Genomic DNA, 26,860 nt, shown 5'->3' on the forward strand with positions numbered 1-26,860 from the left:
AGGAGCTGTACGCACGCACACTAAGCGATGCTTGCTGGACACGCGACGCGCTCGAAACACTCCACGCACTCTGATTGGGCAGCTGTGCGTACGCACAGGTAGCTGTGCGTACGTAGCTGTGCGCATGCACACGTCTCTGAGCTCACCTCCTTTGATTCTTCATGTTTCCTCTACTTTGCATGCTCTTCTTCCATTTTCTCCAACCCATTTCTACCTTATACACCTGAGATCACTCACAAACAACATCAAGGCATCGAATGGAAGGCAAATAGAATAAAATAGATTAAATTAAGTACAAAAGAGCATATTTCTATAATCAAGCGCAATTTGGAAAGAAAGTTCAAAAGCATGCTATTCAAGGGAATAAGTGCAAGTTTATATGATGAAAATCCATCCAATTCTAACCAAAAATAATCATCAAATATGGATTCATCAATTCTCCCACATTTAAACACTAGCAAGTCCTCATGTTAAACACACAAAGGAGATATATGAAAGGGAAAATAACTTATGCTATATACTACTTAAATACATGCAACTATCCTAAGACTAATCACCAAAATATACTATGATGAGAGTTGGTAGAAACAAACCATGAAATTCCAATCCATCACAAGAAACTATAGGGCCAATGCAAAGAGTTCATGCATTAAGATAAATGTCCAAAGAATTGGATTGAAGTTGTCAAAACTATCCAATCAAACAACTTGCAAGAAGATGCAATATGGAGCGTAAGAACATAGAATTGAGCGATAGAACCCCTCACCGGATGTGTATCCACTCAATTCGCTCAGTATTTAGGGTTTAACCACTCAATTCTCCTTTTATCATGCTTTTCAAAGATTTGCAAGTCATCTAACAATCAACTAGTATTTAATGCATGAATAACAAGTATCATGAGGTCTTTAGAAGGATGTAATGGGGCTAGGGTTAGGTAGGATAAAATATGGTCAAGTGGACTTAAAGAATTAGTTCTTTGATTAGCTTGAATGTTTACCTAATCCTACATCACCTATGTACACATAACAATACAACCTTTTTACCCATTTTCTCTTTCCTATCTCACTTCACTCATGCATTTTCTTTTCAAACATGGCATATGCATCCTTTATTCACTCATTTTATTCATACTTTGTTATGCACAAGTTTTTTTTTAAAATTGAACTATGAATGCATATGTTTTAATTAGTAAAATGCATGAGCATTACCTTATTGCCCAAAATTTCTTTTCACAAAGAGTTCATGCCTTTATCACCAATGCTTCCTAAAATTTCACTACAAGAAAAAGTAATTGTAACAAAAAATATTGTTACAAAAATTCAAAATTTTGAAACAAAAGGATTTTATAACAAAAAAAAGGGGCCATTGCAGTATGTCCCATTACAAAAAGTTTTTGTAACAAAAAACGAAACTGTTACAATTCAAAGTGATATTTTGTAATAAATTTTTCTGATACAAAAAACCAGAAGTCGTTACGAAAGTGGTAACAAATTTTGATCTACAAGGTATTTTTTGTGACAATCTATTTTTTCTATCATAAAATTTTGTTACAAAATGTAACTTGATTTTGTAACATTTTTTTCTTTAGTTACAAAAGCAAAATAATTATTTTGTAACAATTTTTTTTAATACAAATTGCATGCATAATTTACTAAATTATTTTTTTAATTAACTAATATATTAACTATTTTACTAAGTAAGTCTACATTTATATAATACATAAAAACATACATAATTTAAACATGTCTCATTTAGCTAAAATTGTTTTAAAACAAAATAACAATAGTGAGTACATTGATTAGTTCTACAAGTTATATGTCTTGCACAAGTTCAACCAAAAGTTAAAATTTCTAACATAGATTAATGTCTCTATAAATTAAAATATTCTTGAATCCTTTAAGTAGCATGTTGTCACTATTTTTGCACTCTTGTAAATGAGAAAAATTAAAGCAAAAATTAGAACAATATATAACACTAATTACAATTTTTTTCATTCACTTTTATTCAAAAATAATAGTAAGCCTAATTTGGCAAAACAGACCTTCACCAATTTGAATCAACCAAGAAGATTATGACAACAAGCTACAAAGTAATTACTTAACCAACTATGTCTTTGAAATGTCTCCTCATAACATACCTCCAATACTTCATCAAATTCAACTAGGCTCTTTCTTATGCTGAAGAAGAACTTTTTCTGCATTGATTTGCAACCCCAAGAGTTGTACATATGTGATGATTCCACTGTGTATCATGAAAGAAAAATTGTCATTATATGAGAAGATGAGTAAAAAAGCACAAGTTCAGACATCTTCTCTCTTTCCAAAATCAAATATATCCTAATGAATGATAATGTTAATAAGTAGATTATAACCTGCTTCACAATGGCATCATGCTTAATTGGGATATTCACATTCACAATAACTGAGAGAGAGAGAGAGAGAGAGAGAGAGAGAGAGAGAGAGAGAGAGAGAGAGAGAGAGAGAGAGAGAGAGCTTACTGCCCCAGCTGACCAATGAATTGATCTGAGTTCATTGTGCTCAAGTATACTTCTGTTGTAGTCATTAAGGCAGCAACAGAGAAAAGGAAACTAATAATACCAAAAAAAGAAGGAAAAGGAAACTAAGAATGAATTTTATTCTTTCACCTGTAGAACTACTTGATCAGTAGAACATATCCTAATTAATTCCAGAGCTATATCACTTGTTATATCATTGAATAGATGAATAGTTGAATTTTTAATGAAGATTGGAGTTGGAGTTTTGAGCTATGCGACAGAACAAAGCTAATGAGAAGTATTCAAAACAGAGGGATGCTGATATAATCATTTTCTTCAAGGATACATTTGAATGGCACTAATAATGCCACCAAAGAGACCTAACATTGCCATGACCTCAGCTCTATCAGCATTTTTCACCAAAAATTCCTGCAACAGAAAGGACAAGCGAAAAACCCTTATATAATAATAATCAATGGTAAGTAGCGGATGTATTTATTATGGTGTGGCACAATGTTGAGACATGCATTGAGCAGAGAAGAAATAGAATGAACTTACCTCACTGACATTATTGATTGCATACAAGGTAGCACCAGCAATAACAAGAAGGTCTCTTTTGCAAGGATTGCTTCCACCTAACATAACACAAGACAAGACAAGTGAATTAGGCCATTGAGAAACCATAAAACTTTAAATGATCAGAAAATGATAGCAATCACTTTAATCACTACCTTAAGAAACACTTAATTGTTGGAGCTGTCATTTCAAACTTAAGCCTAAGCTAATCAGAATGCCAAGATTACCAAGATATAGTTCAGAAATTATATCCTATAGAGAGCTGTCATTTCAAACTTAACACCTATTATGTTGGATTATTAGGCGCATACATTATTATACGTTTATTAGGTGGTAAAGAAGTTAAAGAAACTAACCTCCACAGTATCAATTACTTTATTTGGAGGAATGGCATGTAAGACTCTGCATAAAAGAAGACAAGATTGATCAATTAGCTTAATATTTACCAAAATAATAATAATAATAATAATAATAATAATAATAATAATAATAATAATAATAATAATAATAATAATAATAATAATAATAATAATAATAACAATAACAAGATCTTTCAAGACACTAGCATTTTTTGATTGACATGATTTATCGAAATATAAAAAGGCTAAGCAGGACAAGTTAAAAAAAACAGAAATATCCTATAGAGAGGCTAATACTGCTCAAATATAAAAAAATTGGTTACAACCAAAAGAAACAAATTGATGTTAGAGGTCATTAAATCAATGCGAATGCATTTTTCTTCCAAGATTCTACTTGCATATGACCTATCAATGAAAAATCACATGCACTAATCATATGACTTTTAGGCCAACATTGTTAATATGATAATGTGCTTATAAGTTATAATGGGTTTCCATGTGTTGTTAGCATATTTAGAAAGTACATTTACGAAGAATACAGTAATTATCATCCCAAATTTCAGTATTGCAGCCAATCATTCAGTAACAAAGCATTTAAATACGCTACAGGATCAAACAAAATTAAGACAAACTTTTCTTCTAATGCGGAAACTAAACCATTTGTCAAAGCCACTCCACCAGTCTGTTTAAAGGTGTCAAATGTCAATTATTTCATATCATTTTGTAATACTAAGAACACAAATACACTAAGCTCAAATGTTCACAAAAAAGCTATCGAACAGGTGGATGTCCATTGAGAAGAAGTTAAAGAAACATTCTATCGAACAGGTGGTGGGAAAACTACCTATCAAAATGCTCTAGCTCTCATATAAGGTGGATTAGAAAGACAATTTACTCCCTCACTTACGGCTACAACAACATTGAAATCCCCAAACACAACTACTACTACTAGGGTGCAATCTCTTTAGACATTTGCCAAAATTCTAACGCATTAACACCATACGCATTAACACAAAACAAGAAAATCGAATTTGATAAAAATTGAATATGTAAATAGTTTTGAAAATTCAGGACAAGGCAGAAACTAAAATGTAATTTAAAATCAGAACAAGCAGATAAATAAGATGAGAGCAAAATAGAACGCACAAGTGGAGCAGGATTGCGGTGAAACTGAACTGATAGTGGTGAAAAGCAACTCCGGCAAGGTATAGCTCCACCAACGGCGCACAACTCGATGGCAGACTCCACCCGTGGCAACGGCGGCAGGGGCTTCCCCTGGTGGTGGCTCGGACGGCAGCAACAACGGTGACCAGCTTCAATGGAGCTCCCACTGTCGCGTTTCTCTTCCCTCTCTCTTCGAAGCTCAACGGCAGAGGAAACAAAGGCGAGCGGCTACTAGGGTTCCCCCTCCCCCTTTCTTCTATCCCTCACTGTTAGGGTTCCCCCTCCCCCTTTATTTTTAAATAAATGCTCTGATTTTAAGAATTAAAGATAATTAAATTAATTATTTTTAAAATATTATTTTATTATTAATTTATAAATTATTTTTTTCATAAAATTTAAAGTATTGAATTTAAAAATGTCAAATATTTAAATCAAATTATATAAATTTTTTTATATTTTTTAACTACTAAAACTTTAAATTATAAATAAAAAATATTCAGTTTAAAGGACTTATTATTTAATTTTTAAAAAAATTTTAAACTCAAAATATCGTTAATTTAACTTAAATATTTTAGTAAAATAAATTTTTGAATATAAAATCTTAAATAAATATAATAAATCATAAATAACTCGTTATGTTAATTTTTAAAGATTTAAAATCTTACATTTAATATGTTAAAATAAAATTTTTTATTAGTTACAAAAAATTTTTGTATTTTGTGACAAATAAATAACTTGTTACAAAAATATTGTATTTTGTGACAAATTAATTTTTTGTTACAAAATATATTGAATTTTTGCAATAATATAATCTTTTGTTACAAAACATTATAATATTTTGCAACAAAACAACAATTCGATACAAAAAGTCAACATAATTTGTAACAAAAGAAATCACGTTGTTATAAAATATTCTTATTTTATAACAATAACTAATTATTGTTACCAAAAGACCATAATTTGTAACAATTTTAAATTTAATACAAATTTTTTGTTACAAATGCTCCATTTTCTTGTAGTGTTCCCCCACACTTGGAATTTACACACTAATCCACCCAAGCTAATCAAAGAATAATTCAAGGACATCAATGGTTTTTCGCTTAAGGGGAGTAATGTGCTATCATTAGAACAAAAGGGGATTCATAGGATCAAAGGGGTTCACAAAGGTGAATGCAAGGGTTGGCTATATAGGTTAGTGAGTTTATCATCAAAGATGGCCTCAATCATGCTAAATACATCCAAAGATAAATACAGGACATAAAGAATCATGCAAATCAATTATCACAATAAAAAAGGAGTATAATCACACACAAGAACAACATTATGGCTGAAAAGTGCAACCATCTATTAAAGCTCAAATCTCACAAGGTATGTTGTTCTAGCTCGTTTCCATGTTCTACAAACAAAATACTCCAAGCAAGTTGGTAAACAAATTTTTCTTCAATTCAATCAATGGTATGCCCTTAAAAGGAAAATTTCATGGAAATTCCTTGGTGTTTCACCAACTTATTCATTCTATCATGCAATATGCAAATATTAACTACTAACTATCCATAAGCGATAAAGAAATATTTACAGCAAACCAAACAAGATGCAACAGAAATAAAGCTACTCAAAATAAAGGAAAAGTACTACAAGAAACATTGCAATGTGTCTTTAAGAGAGAAATTTTTACCCCCTTTGAAGTCATCGATCTTTCCCACACTTAATTTGTGCACGGTCCTCCGTGCATGCTCACGATTCGGGAGGATGAAGAGGGGCCACCTTCAGCTGGTGGACTCATGAGTGGGATGGTCAACTGCATCATGCTCCTCCCCAACTAGCTCGGATGAAGCTTTAGGAATCGGGCTGGGGTCTTTTCCTTCTAGCTTTGCTGCTATCCACTCAAAACGTTTGCGCTCCAAATGCTCCATGTGGTGAATATCGTGTGCAAGATGTCTCGGAATAGATTCGGAAGAGGTCAGAGAAAGGTTAAAGCAGTTGATGAAGTTGGTAGAGTGATAAACCCCAATTTTGTGGTTTATATTGTGTAGAATTTGGGGGGGGGTTGTCAATATTTTTCACACTTATTCACAAGAATTGCATGGTTTTGTGTTCTCTTCCTAATATTGCTTCATGATGAAAAACATGCTTCTTTTGCCTTAAAATCGCTATATTTTGATCCTCTTTTATTACCATTCGATGCCATGACGTGTTTGTTGAGTGATTTCAGAATTTATAGGGCAAGAATGGCCTAGAAGAGAGAAAAGAAGCATGCACAAGAGGAAGGAACGTGAAGATTTAGATTTTGGGAACTTCAGCATGGGCGCGCACGCGCACCTCGCGCGCACGCGCACCTCGCGCGCACGCGCACCTCGCGCGCACGCGCACCTCGCGCGCACGCGCACCTCGCGCGCACGCGCACCTCGCGCGCACGCGCACCTCGCGCGCACGCGCACCTCGCGCGCACGCGCACCTCACGCGCACGCATGGATGAGGACAGTTGGAAGCGGCGCGCAAAGATAGACGCATCCGCGCAGATTAGGGAAATCTACATCGGCGCGCATGCGTACATGGCGCACGCGCGTGGATCACAAAATCAATTGGTGCGCACGCACGCATGGCGCGCACGCGCGACAAGCTGCACATGACCTCATTAAAGAAAATCGTGCCTGGCGATTTTTGAGGCTCAAGAGGCCCAAATTCAAACTGGTTCTGTATGGAAAAGACCCAAGGATGCTAGGGGGAAATGGGGGATCATTCATTTTACACTTAGACACAATTTTTAGCTAGTTTTTGGTTTTTGTTCTTCTAGGGAGAGAAACCCTTGTTCCTCTCTAGATCTAGTTTGAATTGATCTTCCCTTGTTGAATTCTAAATTGGATCTTGTTAATTACTAGTTTTAATTGCTTAATTTGAATTCCTTAGCATAATTTTGTTTAGATCTTGTGTTAGATTTATGTTTTCTTGTCAATTGTCATTTTATACCCATTTCATGAATCTTGTGAATCTTGAATTGCTAATGTTACATTGATAATTTTCATGGTTAATTGTGTTGTTTGGGTGATTGTATGTTGATAATTGTTAGTGGGTACTTGCTAATTTCAATTTAATTACACTTTGAATATGTCTTTTAGTAATTCTTACCATGTGTTTGATGAAATATTTCCCTTGATTATGGAGTAGTTTTCTCTACTCTTGGCATAAGCTAGGGGAGTTGAGTGACCTTGAGTCATTGGGTCTCATTGAATTGGTGATTTGAGAACCCTTGGTGATCAACTTGATACCCATTGACACTAACCCACTACTAATCTAATTAGTAGATAGGTTGGGACTTATGGGTTGATGTGATCAAACCTATTTAACGTACTTCAAGCCTAGGAGTAGGCAATACGTACTTAAGGCTTTTGAGAAGTAGACTTAATGGGTTGGTACCTCATAATGATCAATATTCGGTATGTAGACAAGGATGGCAATCTCAATTCCTATGCTTAGCAAAGAGTTGCTTTTATCATTCATATTTTAAAATCCAAAAATCCTAATTGCTTTGTCTCAGTTATAGTTAATTGTTTAGTTTTAGAGTAGAATTCAATTGGATGTTGTCTTATTAGTTTGGAATTGCTCACTTCTTGCTTTAGTTATTTGAATTAGTTTCTTGCATTTCAAGATTACTTGCTTATTAAGATTCCTAATTTAATTTCTTGCTCATGACTTGCAACCCCGGAATTCTAACCAATGTTGATGCACATGTTTGCCCATTCCTTGTGAGACGACCCGAGGTTTGAATACTTCGGTTACTTTATTGGGGTTGAACTTGTGACAACCAATTCCTTCTAAATTTGATTCGTGAATTATTTGTCGGTTGAGGACTATACTTGCAACGCAAAAAAATCTTGTGAAATTCCTTATCGACGGTATCCGTGCCATCATGGAGTTGATGGTAGTGCTATGGGTGTCTTCCTCTTGGAGGGTGTAATGTTTGTTGATCTTTCCAAATCTCTCCTCGGAATGAATTTATTGCCTCTAGGAGTCCGGAACATAATGTCTGTTGGTCGCCTCTCTACCCCCGCCGCGTTTGCTAAGCGCATCACCATCAATGGAAATGGAATGTTGATATTTTTCTTCTCAACCAATTTCCAGATCGATTTGTGCAATAAAGGCAAGATGGCTATATGCTTCCCTTGCATAATAGCCCAAAATAGCAAAGCAGTCCTAAATCTCACATGGGTAGTGTGGGTGCTCGGGATGATGTAGTCCGCCACGATCTGATATCATATACGAGCTTCAGCATTCAAATCAGAGTATGCAATACTAGTGGGGATAGAATTCTTCCTTTGCTATACTCCCAAGATGCACCAGGACGGCCTATTCTCTCAAGAATGGGAGTCAGAGATACTCTTCCGTTAAAGACATCCACCTTTATCTTGGAATATTCATCTTTCTCAAGTGGAATGTGGAGGATGTCCAGAATAGCTTCTAGAGCTTGATTGGATGTATCCAACATCTTTCCCCAGAAGAAGACTGACTTTGCTTCCCAAGCTTGGTAGTTTGCATAAAATTCCCGCACCATAGTCTCATTTACTTCAATGGGTTCTCGCTCGCGAAACTCCCAATGAAGCAAGGCAATCCCTTGGTGGATAGTCGCCTTGTATTGGCTTGGAACCTTCAACGGCCGCTCCCAATGGATGGTACGCATCTTAATAGCCTTGTATTGATAGTCGGCTCTCTGGTTAACCAAGGTATCCGGTCTATGGCTTGGCGATCCCACCAAATATCAGGAGGGTGAGCGGTAGTTTGCTCAATCGGCAAAGTAACTGGTGTCTTACCTTTCTTCCGCATCCTGAAAATACAAATAAAAGAACTTCGAGATCATAGGGCAACAATAAAGTAAAATCAATGAGGAAGCACTAACAATGTTAAGAGAGCTTATAGAAGTAGTGTGATTTGCGTGAAACACGGTGTGTATATTCCAATGATGCGCACGGTTGGAACACACACACCAGCCAGATATCACAGCAGTCACACTCTTAAGGTAATTCACAGCTCAAAGCTTCACGATTTAGTGCTCAAGTTGCAAATATAAAACCGAGAAATGCACACAACTTCAAGCAAGCACCAAAATGGAATTGTCCATTGTTCATCCTCAAAAAGTGGTAATCACACATACAATGTTCTCAATTGGAAGCCTAAAAGATGTTTGATCAAGACATCATCAAAAGTTGAACATTCGTAGAATGGTTACTCAATTGAAATTCCAAGATGAACCATGAAACTTAGATGGCACCAACACAATGCATTCACAACCAAAACTTCACATCAACAAAAAGGAAATGCATTGGTGATTTCAATTTCCTACCATCAAAAGTCATAATAGAAGTCACATCATTCATACAATATGCCTAAGAAGAGATAAATTGAATACATATGATGGTCGAGTCATATGAATCAAACAAAATGTTCATTGAGGCATTTTATCGAGCATGTGGTATGCAATGTGAAAGTTCATCACAATTAAGCTCAAATTTGATCCTAATTAACCCAACAATCAAGCAACAACACTTTGCAATACAAAGAAACAATAAGGAAAGCAACTAATGAAATCTAAGCAACATAGAAGAAATGAAAGCAAGTGCAAAAACATTAACATAAAAAGAAAGGAAAAATAAGAACCTAAGATATAAAGGTTGAATAGAACAAGAATGAGGGAGAAACAATGGCACTCCTTATAGCCACTGCGAAATCACGGCATTTAGGTTCACCGGAAAAAGAAGCACCGGAAGAGAGTACTCACCGGTGGTGTATAGAGAAAAGAGAAGAGAAAGAAAGAAAGAAAGAGAAGAGAAGAGGAGTAAGAGAGAGAGAGAGAGAGAGAGAGGGAGAGAGAAAGAGAGAGAGTGAGAGAGAGAGAGAGAGAGAGAGAGAAAGAGAGAGAGGGGTCGCCGGCGGTGGGCTGACGGCGGAGGTGGCCGGGACCGGCGGGGCTGGGCAGACAATAGGGAGAGAGAGCATCGAAGAAGAAAAAAAAAGGGAAGAAAGCTGCCTCTCAATAGGGCAGGTTGCCCTGTTATTGCCCAGAACGCATCGCGTGCGGATGCACAAGGGCCTGTGCGGACGGACAGAGAGCACAACTAAGAAAGGTTGCGAACGCACACAGCATGTGATCGCTGCGACCAGAGAGGTTGCAAAAGAACATGCGGACGCACAAAGACGTGCGACCACACAGGCAGGCTCTCTTTCTTTTTTTTTTTTACTTGGGGACAAAGGTATGTGTGCGTGCGCACACAGGTCCGTGCGCACGCACAAGGGTTAGAAATGGGGTGGGTTGTTCAGGCGTACAAGTTGTTCCCTCGCTCCCACCAGAGGGGCTATCAAGCTGTGTGCGGGTGCACACGTCTGTGCGGCCGCACAGACGAAGTATGAGTGGGGTCATGTGCGTACACACGCAGCTGTGCGCACGCACCGATAAGAGAAAACAGGGCAGCCCGCACACACAAGCTGTGCTGGTGCTGCGACCAGAGGGCACAATATGTTGTGTGCGTACGCACAGGTGCGTGCGGCTGCACAGGTGGCGAAAAACACAGTTTTGTGCGCACGCATAGGTTGGTGCGTACGCACAGATGCCCTGTTTCAAAAAATTCATTTCTCTTCAAAACTAAGATTCCTACCCTTAGTATATCAACATACCAACCCCAAATCATTCAAACAAGCACAATTTCATGGTCCACAAGCAATTTAACTCATTCAACTCAAAATTATCAAACCAAACCTAAACTACTCATTATATCACAAGAAAGCAAATAATTTAGAAGGCTATAAACAAGAGATAAAATTGAAACAATGTTACCATGGTGGGGTGTCTCCCACCGAACACTTTGGTTTAGAGTCCTAAGTTAGACTTTCATGGCTTCATTTGTCACTTGGGAACTTCACCAAGGAGGAAAATCTCCAACTCCTTGGCATTTTTGGGTTGAGTGTGATAAAGCTTCACCCTATGACCATTAACTTTGAACTTCACTCCCTTGGTAGGGTGGATCACCTCCACCACCCCATAAGGTTTGACATCCACTACTCTAAACGGCCCGTCCCATCTTGATCTCAATTTTCCAGGCATCAATCGCAATCTTGAATTATACACAAGCACTTCATCACCCATCTTGAAGTTCTTCCTCCTGATATTCTGGTCATGGAATGCCTTAGCTTTTTCCTTGTAGAATTGAGCGTTCTCATATGCTTCCAACCTAAGGCATTCTAATTCCTCCAATTGAAGCTTACGTTCCATTCCCGCCCCCTTTAAGTCCGGATTGAAATTCTTCACCGCTGATGCCATGGCATTTTGGCCAGTTTCACTGACCTTTTCTTTACTGTTTTTAGGGTAGTTTCATGCATTTCCTTAGGAAATAAGCTAGTTTTGGGTAGATATTCACTTACATCTTGATTCAAGCATACATTGTGCACTTTACATGATTTCATGAGGATTTTGCATGAATTTAAGGACAAAATTGGATGTTGCATTTCTCATGACTTGAACTAGAACTTTGATGCACGTTATTGCTTGATTTCAGGACAAAGGAAGCAAAGAAGAACCACATTAGTGGCTACGTTAGTTACACTAACGTTAACACTAACGTGGAATGGGAGTAACTTGCAAAGTTAATGAGAAAAGTGATTGCCAATAACGCTCTCGAAGCCATCATTGCCCACGTTAAGAGTCACGTTAACTAAGTTAACGTGAACTCTAACGTGGAAGTAAAGAAATGGAGCCAACGTTAGTGACACTTAACATTATCACTAACGTTGGACCAGGATCATGAGTGGCCACGTTAGAGTCCACGTTAACTTAGTTAACGTGGCCTCTAACGTTAAGAAGAAAGGGGGGAGCCAACGTTAGTGACACTCAACATTGTCACTAACGTTGGCCAAAGCACATTAAGCCACGTTAACTCCCATGTTAACCTAGTTAACATGGAAGCTAACGTGAAGGAACAAAGTGGTCGACAACGTTAGTGACACCCAACATTGTCACTAACGTTAGAAGAACACAAGCCCCCAATGAGCCACGTTGACTCCCACGTTAACCTAGTTAACGTGGAAGCTAACGTGAAGAAAGAAGGTGATCGCCAACGTTAGTGATACCCAACACTGTCACTAACGTTGGAAGGAGCCACACATGCCACCATGAGCCACGTTAACTCCCACGTTAACTTAGTTAACGTGGAAGCTAATGTGGATAAGGGAAAGATGAGCCAACATTAGTGACACTCAACTTTGTCACTAACGTTGGAGATGGCTAGCAAGGCCACGTTAGAAGCCATGTTAACCTAGTTAACGTGGACTCTAACGTGGAAAATAGGGGCAATTTGGAACGTTAGTGACAATGGTAAGTGTCACTAACGTTCTCGAAGGTTGGCAAGCCTACGTTAAAAGAGCCACGTTAACTAAGTTAACGTGGACTCTAACGTAGGGAAGGGGGAGGCTTCTCAACGTTATTGGGAAAGTTGAGTCCCAATAACGTGTGCGAAGGACATAGTGGAAACGTTAGTGGCAACGTTTGTGCCACTAACGTTGAGGTTAACATGGCTTTTAACTTTGGTGAGAAACGTTAGTGAAAAAGGTGATTGTCACTAACGTTCTCGAACCCATATTTTCACTGAACGTTAACACCACTAACTTCCTGAGCCAAAGCCCCTGCCCACTTCATACTTTCTCTCTGCGAGTAAAAGCTAAGCCCAATGAAGAAGAGAACTACTTCAAACTCAAGATCCAAAGGCCCAAGACTTGAAGAATCAACTAGAAGAACAGAAGAGTAGTATATATAGGAGTAGCTTTGAAATATTTTGGGAGTTGGAAATTATAGGGAGACTCTTAGCATAGAACTACTCTCTGTATTTACTTTCTCTGCACTTCTAAGTTTTCATCATGTATTTTCCATCTTTGTTTTCATTTTCCAGAGCTATGAACAACTAAACCCCTGTCATTGGGTTAGGGAGCTCTGTTGTAATTTGATGGATCAATACTAGTTTTTATTATTCTTCTTCTATCTTTTCTCTTGATTTTACTTGAAAGCTTTAGATCTTCATCCAATTGAGTAGTTATCTTGAAAAAGAAGCTATTCATACTTGGATCTCTTCTGAACCTTGAAAGAGGAATGAAGAGATCAAGCTAGAAATGCTTTCTCATGCTGGACCAAATTGGGTTTGGATGGATATGTGACTATAATCCTCTCAACACTTGGTTTGGGAAATGCATGTGGTATAATCAGTGACCATACTTCATCTCTTCTCATGAGCAATTGACAAGGGAATTGGCTATTGATCAAGATTTGAGAGATTGAATTACAAGAAGTTGTAATTCAATCACTTAAGATTGCCAAGGAGATCAATGAGTGCATTGATTGAGGAAGAGATGAAAATGAAATTGATCCGGAGAATGCAACATCTCCTAAGCCCAATGAACTCCCCATTTCTGATCTTACCCATTCTCTTTAATTTCTGTTATTTACTTTAATGATCAATTCTCCCATTCCCATTTATAATTCTGCAATTTACCTTCAGTCATTTACTTTCAGATCTATAATTCTAGCATTTACTTTCCTGTCAATTACCTTCCCGCCATTTTATTTTCTGCAATTCTCAACTCAAATTCTGGATTCGCTCAACTAGAACAGTCCTCTAATTAAAGTTGCTTGATCAATCAATCCTTGTGGGATTCGACCTCACTCTATTGTGAGTTTTTACTTGACGACAAATTTGGTACACTTGCCGAAGGAAATTTGTTGTGAGACAAGTTTTCCGTGCATCAGGTTTATGGTGCCGTTGCCGGGGATTGATTGTGCATCAACAATGATTAGATTGGAGGATAACTAGATTGAGCATTTTATTTTTATTTGATTTAAATTTCTGTTTTAGTCATTTACTTTCTGTTTTAGATAACTTCTTCCCTTCCCCCATACTTTTTCTTTGTTATTTACTATTCATCTCACTAACCAACTAACTATTTGATATATTGCATCACTCACACTAACAGTAATTCTGACAGATATACTTTCTGCACCTATTCTCTTTGCTTGTACTTGTTGGTTGTATGACAGGGAGAAGAAGAGGGGCTTCAACTTCCTTTGATTCTGAACCTGAGAGAACCTTCCTTAGACTAAGGAGGGAGGCAAGAGAAAAACGTGTAGTTGGTGCTGAAGAAGAGGAGGAACACTTTGAGGAATACTTTGAACCAAACATGGAAGAAAACATGGAAAACCATCATGAAGAAGAGGCTCACAACCATGGCAAAGGAGGTCGAGCAAATCATGCTAGGGAGGATAGAAGAGTTTTAGGCTCTTACATCAATCCAAACCCAGGAAACTGTGGAAGTAGCATTCAAAAGCTAACCATCCATGCCAACAATTTTGAACTGAAGCCACAGCTCATCACCCTTGTTCAGAACAACTGTTCGTTCGGAGGGAGTGTCCAAGAGGACCCCAATCAACATCTAACCACCTTCCTGAGAATATGTGACATAGTGAAATCTAATGGTGTTCATCCTGACGCCTATAGACTGCTCTTATTTCCATTCTCACTCAAGGATAAGGCAGCCAAGTGGCTGGAATCTTTCCCAAGGGAAAGCTTGACAACTTGAAAAGACGTGGTGAAGAAATTCTTAGCAAGATTTTACCCTCCTCAACGAATCAATAGGCTGAGAGCTGAAGTCCAAACTTTCAGGCAACAAGATGGTGAGACTCTATATGAAGCATGGGAGAGGTTTAAAGACCTAACAAGGAGGTGCCCACCAGATATGTTCAATGAATGGGTGCAGCTGCACATTTTCTATGAAGGGCTCTCTTATGATTCAAAGAAGGCCGTAGACCATTCATCCGGGGGATCTTTGAACAAGAAGAAGACTATTGAGGAAGCCATAGATGTCATTGAAACAGTAGCAGAGAACGACTACTTCTATACTTCCGAAAGAGGGAACACAAGAGGAGTAATGGAGCTAAACAATGTAGATGCTCTGCTGGCCCAAAACAAGCTCATTACCCAGCAGCTGGCTGACCTCACCAAGAAGATGGAGAGGAACCAAGTAGCAGCAGTATCCACTTTATCAACAACCCAAGAAAGAGTGAATGAAGAAGCAGAGGGTAGTCAGGAGCAAGCCAACTACATTGGAAATTCACCTAGGCAAAACCATGATCCATACTCCAAGACCTACAACCCTGGATGGAGGAATCACCCAAACTTTGGGTGGGGAAATCAACAAGACCAAAGCCTTGATCAAAGACGCCCAAATCCAAACAATGCAGCCACCCAACACTTCACATCTAGACCATATCAACACCCCCATAACAACAACTTCCCACATTCATATCAAGGCCAGAATAACCCTACTCAGCCTGACCTGTCATCATTTAATGAAAGAATCTCAAGGATTGAGAATCTACTTGAAGGCATAAGCAAAGAAATTCAAGATAGTAAAGCATTCCGAGAAGAGGTGATATCCAATATGCAGAATCAGGATGCTGCCATCAAGAAACTTGAGACACAAATTGGCTACTTATTCAAACAAATCCCCCACCACAACCTTCACAGCAAGACTAGCTCAACACAAAGGGAGGAGTGTCAGGCTATCACCTTTAGGAGTGGGAAGGAACTGAAGGAAACCCCCCAGAAACCACAAAAAGAGGACTCAACTAAAGAGGAAGAAGAGCAGGACGAAGCTCGAGTTCCCACTTTGAATTTACAAAAAGGGGAAGGAGTGCTGAAGCCAGACGCCCCAAGAGTCCCATACCCTCAGCAATTAAGGAAGAAAGGGGATGACAATCAGTTTTCGAGATTTCTGGAAATCTTCAAGAAACTGCAAATCAACATACCCTTTGCTGAAGCAATAGAACAAATGCCACTCTACGCCAAGTTCTTGAAGGAGCTCATGACTAAGAAGAGAAGCTGGAAGAACAACGAAACTGTGATACTAATCGAAGAATGTAGTGCTATCATTCAGCACAAACTGCCCCAGAAATTAAAGGATCCCGGGAGTTTTTAAATCCCTTGTATTATAGGGGAAATCACAGTGGAAAAGGCTCTGTGTGACTTAGGAGCCAGCATCAATTTGATGTCAGTAGCTATGATGAGAAAGATGAAGATCGAGGAAGCTAAACCAACAAAGATGGCCTTACAATTGGCGGACAGATCGTTCAAGTTCCCGCATAGCGTCGTAGAAGATTTGCTGGTGAAGGTGGGAGATTTTATCTTCCCAGCAGACTTTGTAGTGCTGGACATGCAGGAGGAAGCCAAGGTTTCCATTATTCTGGGAAGGCCATTCTTGGCCACTGCTGGAGCTGTAATTGATGTACAAAAAAGAGATCACACCCTGAGATTACACAAGGAAAAGATGACGATCAATGTGTTCAAGGCCATGAGTTACCCACCAGAGCAAATGGGAGAATGTATGAGGTTGGACTCACTTGAAGACACAGTGCAGGAAAGTTTTGAAGAAGAAGAACCTGAAGGCATAATAGAGGAGGAGTCTACGTGTAGTGAAGAGGTTGCAACAGCAGAAAGTCAAATACAAGGTGCACCAAAGGAAGAGAAGGAAAAGTCAGAAGCACCCAAACTTGAACTCAAAGCATTGCCACCCTCTCTCAAATATGCGTACTTAGGAGAAGATGAAAATTACCCAGTGATTATAAGCTCCTTCCTCAGCCAAGATTAAGAGGATGAACTGCTCAAAGTACTGCGAAACCACAAAGATGCTATTGGTTGGACTCTTGCTGACTTGAAGGGGATAAGTTCGGCCATATGTATGCACAAGATACTGCTGGAAGAAGATGCCAAACCATCCATTCAATCCTAAAGGGGGTTGAACCCAATCATAAAGGAAGTGGTACAGAAGAAAGTTATGAAGTTGTGGCAAGGGGTAATTTACCCAATCTCAGACAGCCCCTGGGTTAGCCCCGTGCATATCGTCCCAAAAAAGGGAGGAATTACCGTGGTTCCCAATGAGAAGAACGAACTAATTCCTACAAGGACAATCACAGGATGGCAGATGTGCATAGACTACAGGAAGCTCAACGAGGCTACACGAAAAGATCATTTCCCCCTTCCATTCATGGATCAGATGTTGGAAAGACTCGCAGGGCACGTTTATTATTGTTTTCTCGACGGTTATTCAGGATATAACCAAATAGTGGTTGATCCCAGAGATCAAGAGAAAACCTCATTCACTTGCCCATATGGAGTGTTTGCTTACAGGCGCATGCCATTTGGGCTATATAATGCACCTGCGACTTTCCAATGCTGCATGCTTTCTATCTTTTTAGATATGATAGAAAAATTCATTGAAGTTTTTATGGATGACTTCTCAGTATTCGGAGATTCCTTTCCTAGCTGCCTACATCACCTTGCCTTGGTATTGAAAAGATGCTAAGAAACCAATCTGGTCTTGAACTGGGAAAAATGTCACTTTATGGTGACAGGAGGAATAGTCCTTGGTCACAAAGTTTCTAACCAAGGCATTGAGGTTGACAGAGCCAAAGTAGAACTTATTGAAAAACTGCCTCCACCCAGTGATGTCAGGGCAATTAGGAGCTTTTTAGGGCATGCTGGTTTTTACAGAAGGTTTATTAAAGATTTTTTAAAGATAGCCAAGCCCTTAAGCAATCTGCTTGTATCAGATACACCATTTATCTTTGATGAAACATGCATGTTAGCCTTTGAAAATTTGAAAATGAGGTTGTCCTCTGCTCCTATTATTTCCCTACCTGATTGGAATTTACCGTTTGAATTGATGTGTGACGCATCGGATTTCGCAGTTGGGGTAGTGTTGGGACAGAGGAAAGATAACTTAGTCCACGTGATATACTATACTAGCAAGGTCCTTAATGATACTCAAAGAAATTATACCACTACTGAAAAGGAGTTACTAGCAATAGTTTTTGCATTTGACAAGTTTAGATCATACCTCATTGGTGCGAAAGTGATTGTTTTTACAGACCACACAGCACTTAAATATTTGTTTGCCAAGCAAGAATCAAAACCAAGACTAATAAGATGGATCTTATTGTTGCAGGAATTCAATATTGAGATCAGAGACAAGAAAGGAGTAGAGAACAAGGTAGCAGATCACCTATCCAGGATTCCTCATAATGAAGGTGGAGCACATGATACAAGTGTAAACGAGCTCTTCCCTGATGAGCAGTTGATGACAGTTCACAAAGCACCATGGTTCGCAGACATTGCCAACTTCAAGGCATCTGGAGCATTACCTCCAGAGATCAATAAACATCAAAAAAGGAAGCTCATGAATGATGCAAAGTACTTTGTCTAGGATGAGCCATATCTCTTCAAGAAGTGTTCAGATGGAATCCTTAGACGATGTGTTTCGGAAGAAGAAGGACGAGAGGTCCTATGGAACTGCCACGGCTCATGTTATGGAGGACACTTTGGAGGAGACAGAACAACAGCAAAGGTGTTACAAAGTGGATTCTTTTGGCCCACCCTTTTCAAGGATGCAAAAGAACTGGTAAGGAGCTGCAATGAATGCCAAAGATCTGGAAACTTGCCCAAAAGAAATGAGATGCCACAGAATTTCATCTTGGAATAACTGGAACTGTTTGATGTGTAGGGAATTGATTTCATGGGACCATTCCCAACCTCATATGCAAACAATTACATCTTGGTAGCAGTAGATTACGTCTCCAAGTGGGTAGAGGCTATTGCAACCCCAACAAACGATAACAAGGTGGTCATGAACTTCCTCAGGAAGAATATCTTTAGCCGGTTTGGAGTCCCATGAGCACTCATCAGTGATGGAGGAAGCCATTATTGTAACAAACCACTAGAAGCTCTTCTCCTACGATATGGGGTAAAACATAAGGTAGCCACACCATACCATCCCCAAACAAGTGGACACACTGAGATATCCAACAGAGAGCTAAAGAGGATTCTGGAAAAGACTGTGGGTGCATCAAGAAAGGATTGGTCGAAGAAGCTGGATGATGCTCTTTGGGCATACAGAACAGCATTCAAAACACCACTTGGAATGTCCCCATATCAACTGATGTATGGTAAGGCTTGTCATTTACCACTAGAGCTGGAACACAAAGCTCTCTGGGCTATCAAGATACTAAACTTTGACAGCATTGCCGCTGGTGCAAAGAAGATCTTACAGCTGCAAGAGATGGAGGAATTCAGGTCATAAGCCTATGAAAATTCCAGGATGTACAAAGAGAAGGCAAAGAGAAGACATGACCTGCGTCTTGCACCCAGAAGTTGCGAAAAGGGGCAGCGAGTACTTCTCTACAATTTCAAATTGAGACTGTTCCCAGGAAAACTCAAATCAAGGTGGTCTGGACCTTTTCTTGTCACAAAAGTATCGCCATATGGACACATCGAAGTCACGGATGAAGGTTCAGAGAGGACTTTTACAGTTAATGGACAAAGACTCAAGCATTACTTGGGCAACATGGGGGAAAACCCCAGAGTAAACTATCATCTCAAGTGAAGGAGGAATCGTCAAGCTAGTGACGATAAAGAAGCGCTTTGTTGGGAGGCAACCCAACCTCAGGTATTTTCCTTTTCACCTTTATTTCAATAAAGATCACAAGTTGTTTCCCCTGTATTGTAAGGAGCTAAGTTTGGTGTTCCACACCAGAACAATCCAAGAGTGATAGTGTAATTCTAAGTTTGGTGTTCCACCAAAGGACAGTAGTTAGAATTACACTCCACTCCCAAATCACATTGCTAGCTCCAACCAATCAAGGGAAACCACTTAAATGTAGTTAGACTTTAGTTAATAAGTGTTTTGTTAAAAATAAGATATGAGGTTCTCAGCATATATGCAAGGTTTGGTACTAGGCACGGAACTAAGTTTGGTGTTCACACACCAAATTAAGTTCAGAAATCACAAGCATACATGCAAGCTAACTATTTCTCAAGTGCTTTGGGAACAAGCAACTTCAAATAACTTTGCAGGAATCTTATGAGGAAATGGTGCACTTTCACCCAAGGAAGTGAGGTAGCAAGGATTAGGATGGTGACAAAGAAAGAAGGCAACTAGAAATCGTCACCAGAAGGTTGTATTGTTACTTAATACCATTGTACCCAGAATTGTTGAAAATTGGAATTTCGGATGCACTTTTGATTAATAGTTGCTCGTAGTTTGAACTTTATTTTAATTCTGTCTTTTAAAGTTTTGATGCATAGGTCTTTTGTCGCTGGTCTTTATGTTACTGCATCATTTCTTTACTTACTTGTATGCTTGTCCCTTTTGAATCAAATGAAAAGAGAATGATTGTTTTCAAAAGACCAGAGTGGAGTTTATACTAGAGAGTAAGTCCATGAGTTTGTGGTGTGGTCATAAGTTAGCAAAGTTGGTTCAACCATAAGGTGGGAAGACAACTATCTGTCATGAATACTATGCTTGAGACACACCCCATGAGATTAGATAAATAAGAAGATCCTAATAAGAAAAAGGAAAAGAACAATCAAAGTTGAGGAATAAAAGAAAAATAGTAAGCAATAAGGCTAGGCACCAATGGTTTTAATCTTGAAGCATGTGTCTGTGGTGCTCCTGTGTGAGGGATTTACTTGGATGAATAAGCTCTTAGGGGTGCCTTATCACTTGGTAACTTGGGTTAACTAACCCGGGATTATCAGCTGAAAGTCCACTATCAAGAGTAACCCTCACCACAGAGCATTTAGTAACCCAAAGAGGTGCTGGACACCAAGGTCTCAAGAAAAGAAAATAAATAAACTATGTGCCTGTGGTGTGTATGTATGGGGGAGAGACTTGAGCAAGTAAGTCCTTAGGGGTACTTCAACACCTAGCAGCTTGAACCAACTGGTTCGGGAGTGTTGGCTGAAAGCTTATTTTAAAGAGTTGCCCCCTTACAGAGCACTTAGCCTAAGAACACAAATAAGCCCTGAATTAACAACAAAAGGATCAATGAATAAAAGTCTCATGGGATGCAATCAAAGTGAGTGTTTTATGACAAGATAAAGGTCTGAAATCCAGGATTGAACCTAAGTTGCTATGCATGAAACCACCATAAAACCAGGGACATGACTTCCACAAGAATGACTCATTTCTCTTGGCATTCCATTCATCATTCTCTTGTTCCAGTACATGCTTAGGGACAAGCAAGCTTTAAGTTTGGTGTTGTGATGCCAGGGCATTTTGGCCAGTTTCACTGACCTTTTCTTTACTGTTTTTAGGGTAGTTTCATGCATTTCCTTAGGAAATAAGCTAGTTTTGGGTAGATATTCACTTACATCTTGATTCAAGCATACATTGTGCACTTTACATGATTTTATGAGGATTTTGCATGAATTTAAGGACAAAATTGGATGTTGCATTTCCCATGACTTGGACTAGAACTTTGATGCACATTATTGCTTGATTTCAGGACAAAGGAAGCAAAGAAGAACCACATTAGTGGCTACGTTAGTTACACTAACGTTAACACTAACGTGGAATGGGAGTAACTTGCAAAGTTAATGAGAAAAGTGATTGCCAATAACGCTCTCGAAGCCATCATTGCCCACGTTAAGAGTCACGTTAACTAAGTTAACATGAACTCTAACGTGGAAGTAAAGAAATGGAGCCAACGTTAGTGACACTTAACATTATCACTAACGTTGGACCAAGATCATGAGTGGCCACGTTAGAGTCCACGTTAACTTAGTTAACGTGGCCTCTAACGTTAAGAAGAAAGGGGGGAGCCAACGTTAGTGACACTCAACATTGTCACTAACGTTGGCCAAACCACATTAAGCCACGTTAACTCCCACGTTAACCTAGTTAACGTGGAAGCTAACGTGAAGGAACAAAGTGGTCGACAACGTTAGTGACACCCAACATTGTCACTAACGTTGGAAGAACACAAGCCCCCAATGAGCCACGTTGACTCCCACGTTAACCTAGTTAACGTGGAAGCTAACGTGAAGAAAGAAGGTGATCGCCAACGTTAGTGACACCCAACATTGTCACTAACGTTGGAAGGAGCCACACATGCCACCATGAGCCACGTTAACTCCCACGTTAACTTAGTTAACATGGAAGCTAACGTGGATAAGGGAAAGATGAGCCAACGTTAGTGACACTCAACTTTGTCACTAACGTTGGAGATGGCTAGCAAGGCCACGTTCGAAGCCACGTTAACCTAGTTAACGTGGACTCTAACGTGGAAAATAGGGGCAATTTGGAACGTTAGTGACAATGGTAAGTGTCACTAACGTTCTCGAAGGATGGCAAGCCTACGTTAAAAGAGCCATGTTAACTAAGTTAACGTGGACTCTAACGTAGGGAAGGGGGAGGCTTCTCAACGTTATTGGGAAAGTTGAGTCCCAATAACGTGTGCGAAGGACATAGTGGAAACGTTAGTGGCAACGTTTGTGCCACTAACGTTGAGGTTAACGTGGCTTTTAACTTTCGTGAGGAATGTTAGTGAAAAAGGTGATTGTCACTAACGTTCTCAAACCCATATTTTCACTGAACGTTAACACCACTAACTTCCTGAGCCAAAGCCCCTGCCCACTTCATACTTTCTCTCTGCTAGTAAAAGCTAAGCCCAATGAAGAAGAGAACTGCTTCAAACTCAAGATCCAAAGGCCCAAGACTTGAAGAATCAACTAGAAGAACAGAAGAGTAGTATATATAGGAGTAGCTTTGAAATATTTTGGGAGTTGGAAATTATAGGGAGACTCTTAGCATAGAACTACTCTCTGTATTTACTTTCTCTGCACTTCTAAGTTTTCATCATGTATTCTCCATCTTTGTTTTCATTTTCCAGAGCTATGAACAACTAAATCCCTGTCATTGGGTTAGGGAGCTCTGTTGTAATTTGATGGATCGATACTAGTTTTTATTATTCTTCTTCTATCTTTTCTCTTGATTTTACTTGAAAGCTTTAGATCTTCATCCAATTGAGTAGTTATCTTGAAAAAGAAGCTATTCATACTTGGATCTCTTCTGAACCTTGAAAGAGGAATGAAGAGATCAAGCTAGAAATGCTTTCTCATGCTGGACCAAATTGGGTTTGGATGGATATGTGACTATAATCCTCTCAACACTTGGTTTGGGAAATGCATGTGGTATAATCAGTGACCATACTTCATCTCTTCTCATGAGCAATTGACCAAGGAATTGGCTATTGATCAAGATTTGAGAGATTGAATTATAAGAAATTGTAATTCAATCACTTAAGATTGCCAAGGAGATCAATGAGTGCATTGATTGAGGAAGAGATGAAAATGAAATTGATCCGGAGAATGCAACATCTCCTAAGCCCAATGAACTCTCCATTTCTGATCTTACCCATTCTCTTTAATTTCTGTTATTTACTTTAATGAGCAATTCCCCCATTCCCATTTATAATTCTGCAATTTACCTTCAGTCATTTACTTTCAGATCTATAATTCTAGCATTTACTTTCCTGTCAATTACCTTCCCGCCATTTTATTTTCTGCAATTCTCAACTCAAATTCTGGATTCGCTCAACTAGAACAGCCCTCTAATTAAAGTTGCTTGATCAATCAATCCTTGTGGGATTCGACCTCACTCTATTGTGAGTTTTTACTTGACGACAAATTCGGTACACTTGCCGAAGGAAATTTGTTGTGAGACAAGTTTTCCGTGCATCAACTGCCCAATAGGCTCTATGTTGGATATCAACCGGAAGGTGACAGGGCTTCCCAAAAACAATACGGAAGGGGCTCATTCCAATTGAGGTCTTGTAAGCGGTCCTATAGGCCCATAATGCATCCCCCAATCTAGAACTCCAATCCTTCCTCTGTGGATTAACCACCTTCTCTAAGATTTTTTTGATCTCCCTGTTGGATACTTCCGCTTCTCTAAGGTACGTGCTTGGTCGCTCACGATTGCTCGTGGTGACCCGAATCTACAAATAATGTTATTTTTCAAAAATGAAGCAACAGTATTAGCGTCATCACAACGGGTAGGAATTGCTTCCACCCATTTGGAGACCTAATCCAATGCTAACAATATGTACACAAACCCATTGGAATTTGGAAATGGCCCTATGAAATCCATGCCCAAACATAAAAAATCTCACAAAAAAATCATCGGCTGTTGGGGCATTTCATCTCTTTGTGAGGTATTTCCAGATTTCTGGCATTGATGACAAGATTTGAAAAATTGGTTGGCATCCCTAAATAAAGTAGGCCACCAGAATCCACAGTCTAAAACCTTTCTCGCTGTTCGCTGCGGGCCAAAATGACCCCTACTCTCAAATGAGTGGCAAAATTGAAGGATAGATTAGAACTCAGATTTCGGCACACATTTTCTAATTACTTGATCTGCTCCATGCCTCCACATATGTGGATCATCCCAAAGATAATACTTAGCATCGCTTCTCAGTTTATCTTTTTAATGCTTTGAAAATTGTGGGGGAAAAACGTGAGTGACCAAGTAATTAGCTATCGGGGCAAACCAAGGGGTGCTTTGGGATATTGCTTGCAAGGTATCTAAAGGAAATGAGTCATTGATAGGAGTGGGATCCATAGTTAAATGTTCGAGCTAACTCAAATGGTCTGCCACTAGATTTTGGGATCCACTTCTATCTTTGATCTCCAAGTCAAATTCTTGCAAGAGTAATATCTACCTAATAAGCCTAGGCTTTGACTCTTTCTCCTTTAGCAAATATTTCAATGCGGCATGGTCCGAATACACCACCACTTTAGAGCCTAGAAAATAAGGTCAAAACTTGTCTAGAGTAAAAACAATGGCTAGAAGCTCTTTTTCGGTGGTGGTGTAATTCGACTGAGCCGAATCCAAAGTTTTTGATGCATAAGCTATAGTGTAGGGAGCGTTACCATCGCGCTGAGCTAGCGCGGCACCTACGGCGTGATTCAAGGCATCGCACATGATCTCAAAAGGTTGACTCCAATTTGGGCCTCGCACAATAGGGGCTGTGGTTAATGCTTCCTTCAACTTGTCAAAAGCCTTTTTGCAATCTTCACTGAAATGGAATTCCACATCCTTTTGTAGTAAGCGGGAGAGAGGTAAGGCGACCTTGCCAAAGTCCTTGATGAACCGACGATAAAAGCCTGCATGACCAAGGAAGGAATGGATCTCCCTCATCGATGAGGGGTAAGGTAAACTCGAAATGACATCGATCTTAGCCGGGTCAACGGAGATTCCGTCTTTGGAGACAATATGACCCAATGCTATACCTTGCTTCACCATGAAGTGGCACTTTTCAAAATTCAAAACAAGGTTAGTATTGGTACATCGCTCTAGTACCCTAGCTAAGTTTCCTAAACAAGCATCAAAGGAGCTACCATACACACTGAAATCGTCCATGAAGACTTCCATACAATCTTCCAAAAGATCCGAGAAATTAAAACACTTGTCATGTATCTTTGAAACGTTTTCGGTGCATTGCATAAGCCAAACGGCATTCTCTTGTACGCAAACGTTCCAAAGGGGCAAGTAAAAGTGATTTTCTCCTGATCTTCAGGAGCTATGTGAATTTGAAAGTACCCTGTGTATCCATCTCAAAAGCAATAATGAGATTTACCTGCCAATCGATCTAACATTTGGTCAATGAACGACAACGAGTAGTAGTCCTTCCTCGTTGCTTGATTCAGCCGGCGATAATCAATGCACACTCGCCAAGTATTACAGACTCGGGTGGCCACAAGCTCTCCACTTTCCGTCTTCACCATTGTTACCCCGGACTTCTTCGATACTACTTGGACCGGACTTACCCATTCAATGTCGGAAATGGGGTAAATGATGTCTGCTTCCAAGAGGCGAGTTACTTCCTTCTTGACCACATCAAGGATTGTAGGATTTAGCCGTCTTTGCGGTTGTCGGACTGGCTTAGCGCCTTCTTCTAAGAAAATCCTATGGAGGCACACTTGAGGACTTATTCCCACAATGTCGCTTAGACTCCATCCAATTGCCTTTTTGTACTTCCGGATAACCTCAAGGAGTTGTTGCTCTTCTTGATCGGAGAGATCGGTTGCCACTATCACCGGAAACTTATGCTTCTCATCAAGGAACGTAATTTAACATGAGGTGGTAGTGGTTTCAAATCTTCCATTGCTTCTTGGTGGGGTAACTTATCCTCTTGGTTGTGGAGACTTGGTGGGTCACTTTCATCTTCTTCATCACTAAAACCTTTTTGAAGCTCATGGTGGTTAGCTACCTCAAGGTCATCCTCTCTCCCATCTTCAATGAAATTCTCGCTCCCATTAATAGATTCCCCATTCGGAAGAGTGGGTTGAGGGTTTATCTCATTAAGCGGCTCACTTCCTCCCGGAGTTATAGCATCAATGCTGGA

At 39.4% G+C, this 26,860-nt stretch overlaps 1 protein-coding gene and 1 non-coding gene across 2 annotated transcripts; both read right to left on the reverse strand.

The window, feature by feature from the left end:
• Nucleotides 1-11,485: 11,485 nt before the first annotated feature.
• On the reverse strand, nucleotides 11,486-11,899 carry LOC107633422 (uncharacterized). Its single transcript, XM_016337054.1, has one exon. It carries the CDS (start codon nucleotides 11,897-11,899, stop codon nucleotides 11,486-11,488), a length of 414 nt encoding a protein of 137 aa, XP_016192540.1.
• A 3,353-nt stretch (nucleotides 11,900-15,252) lies between these two features.
• On the reverse strand, nucleotides 15,253-15,359 carry LOC148571986 (small nucleolar RNA R71). The gene has a single exon (XR_015908893.1). It is a non-coding gene; the product is annotated as a small nucleolar RNA R71 (small nucleolar RNA).
• Between the last annotated feature and the right edge of the window lie 11,501 nt (nucleotides 15,360-26,860).

This window comes from Arachis ipaensis, chromosome B3 (assembly GCF_059453495.1).
Source record: "Arachis ipaensis isolate K30076 ecotype BB chromosome B3, ASM5945349v1, whole genome shotgun sequence".
NCBI lineage: Eukaryota > Viridiplantae > Streptophyta > Magnoliopsida > Fabales > Fabaceae > Arachis > Arachis ipaensis.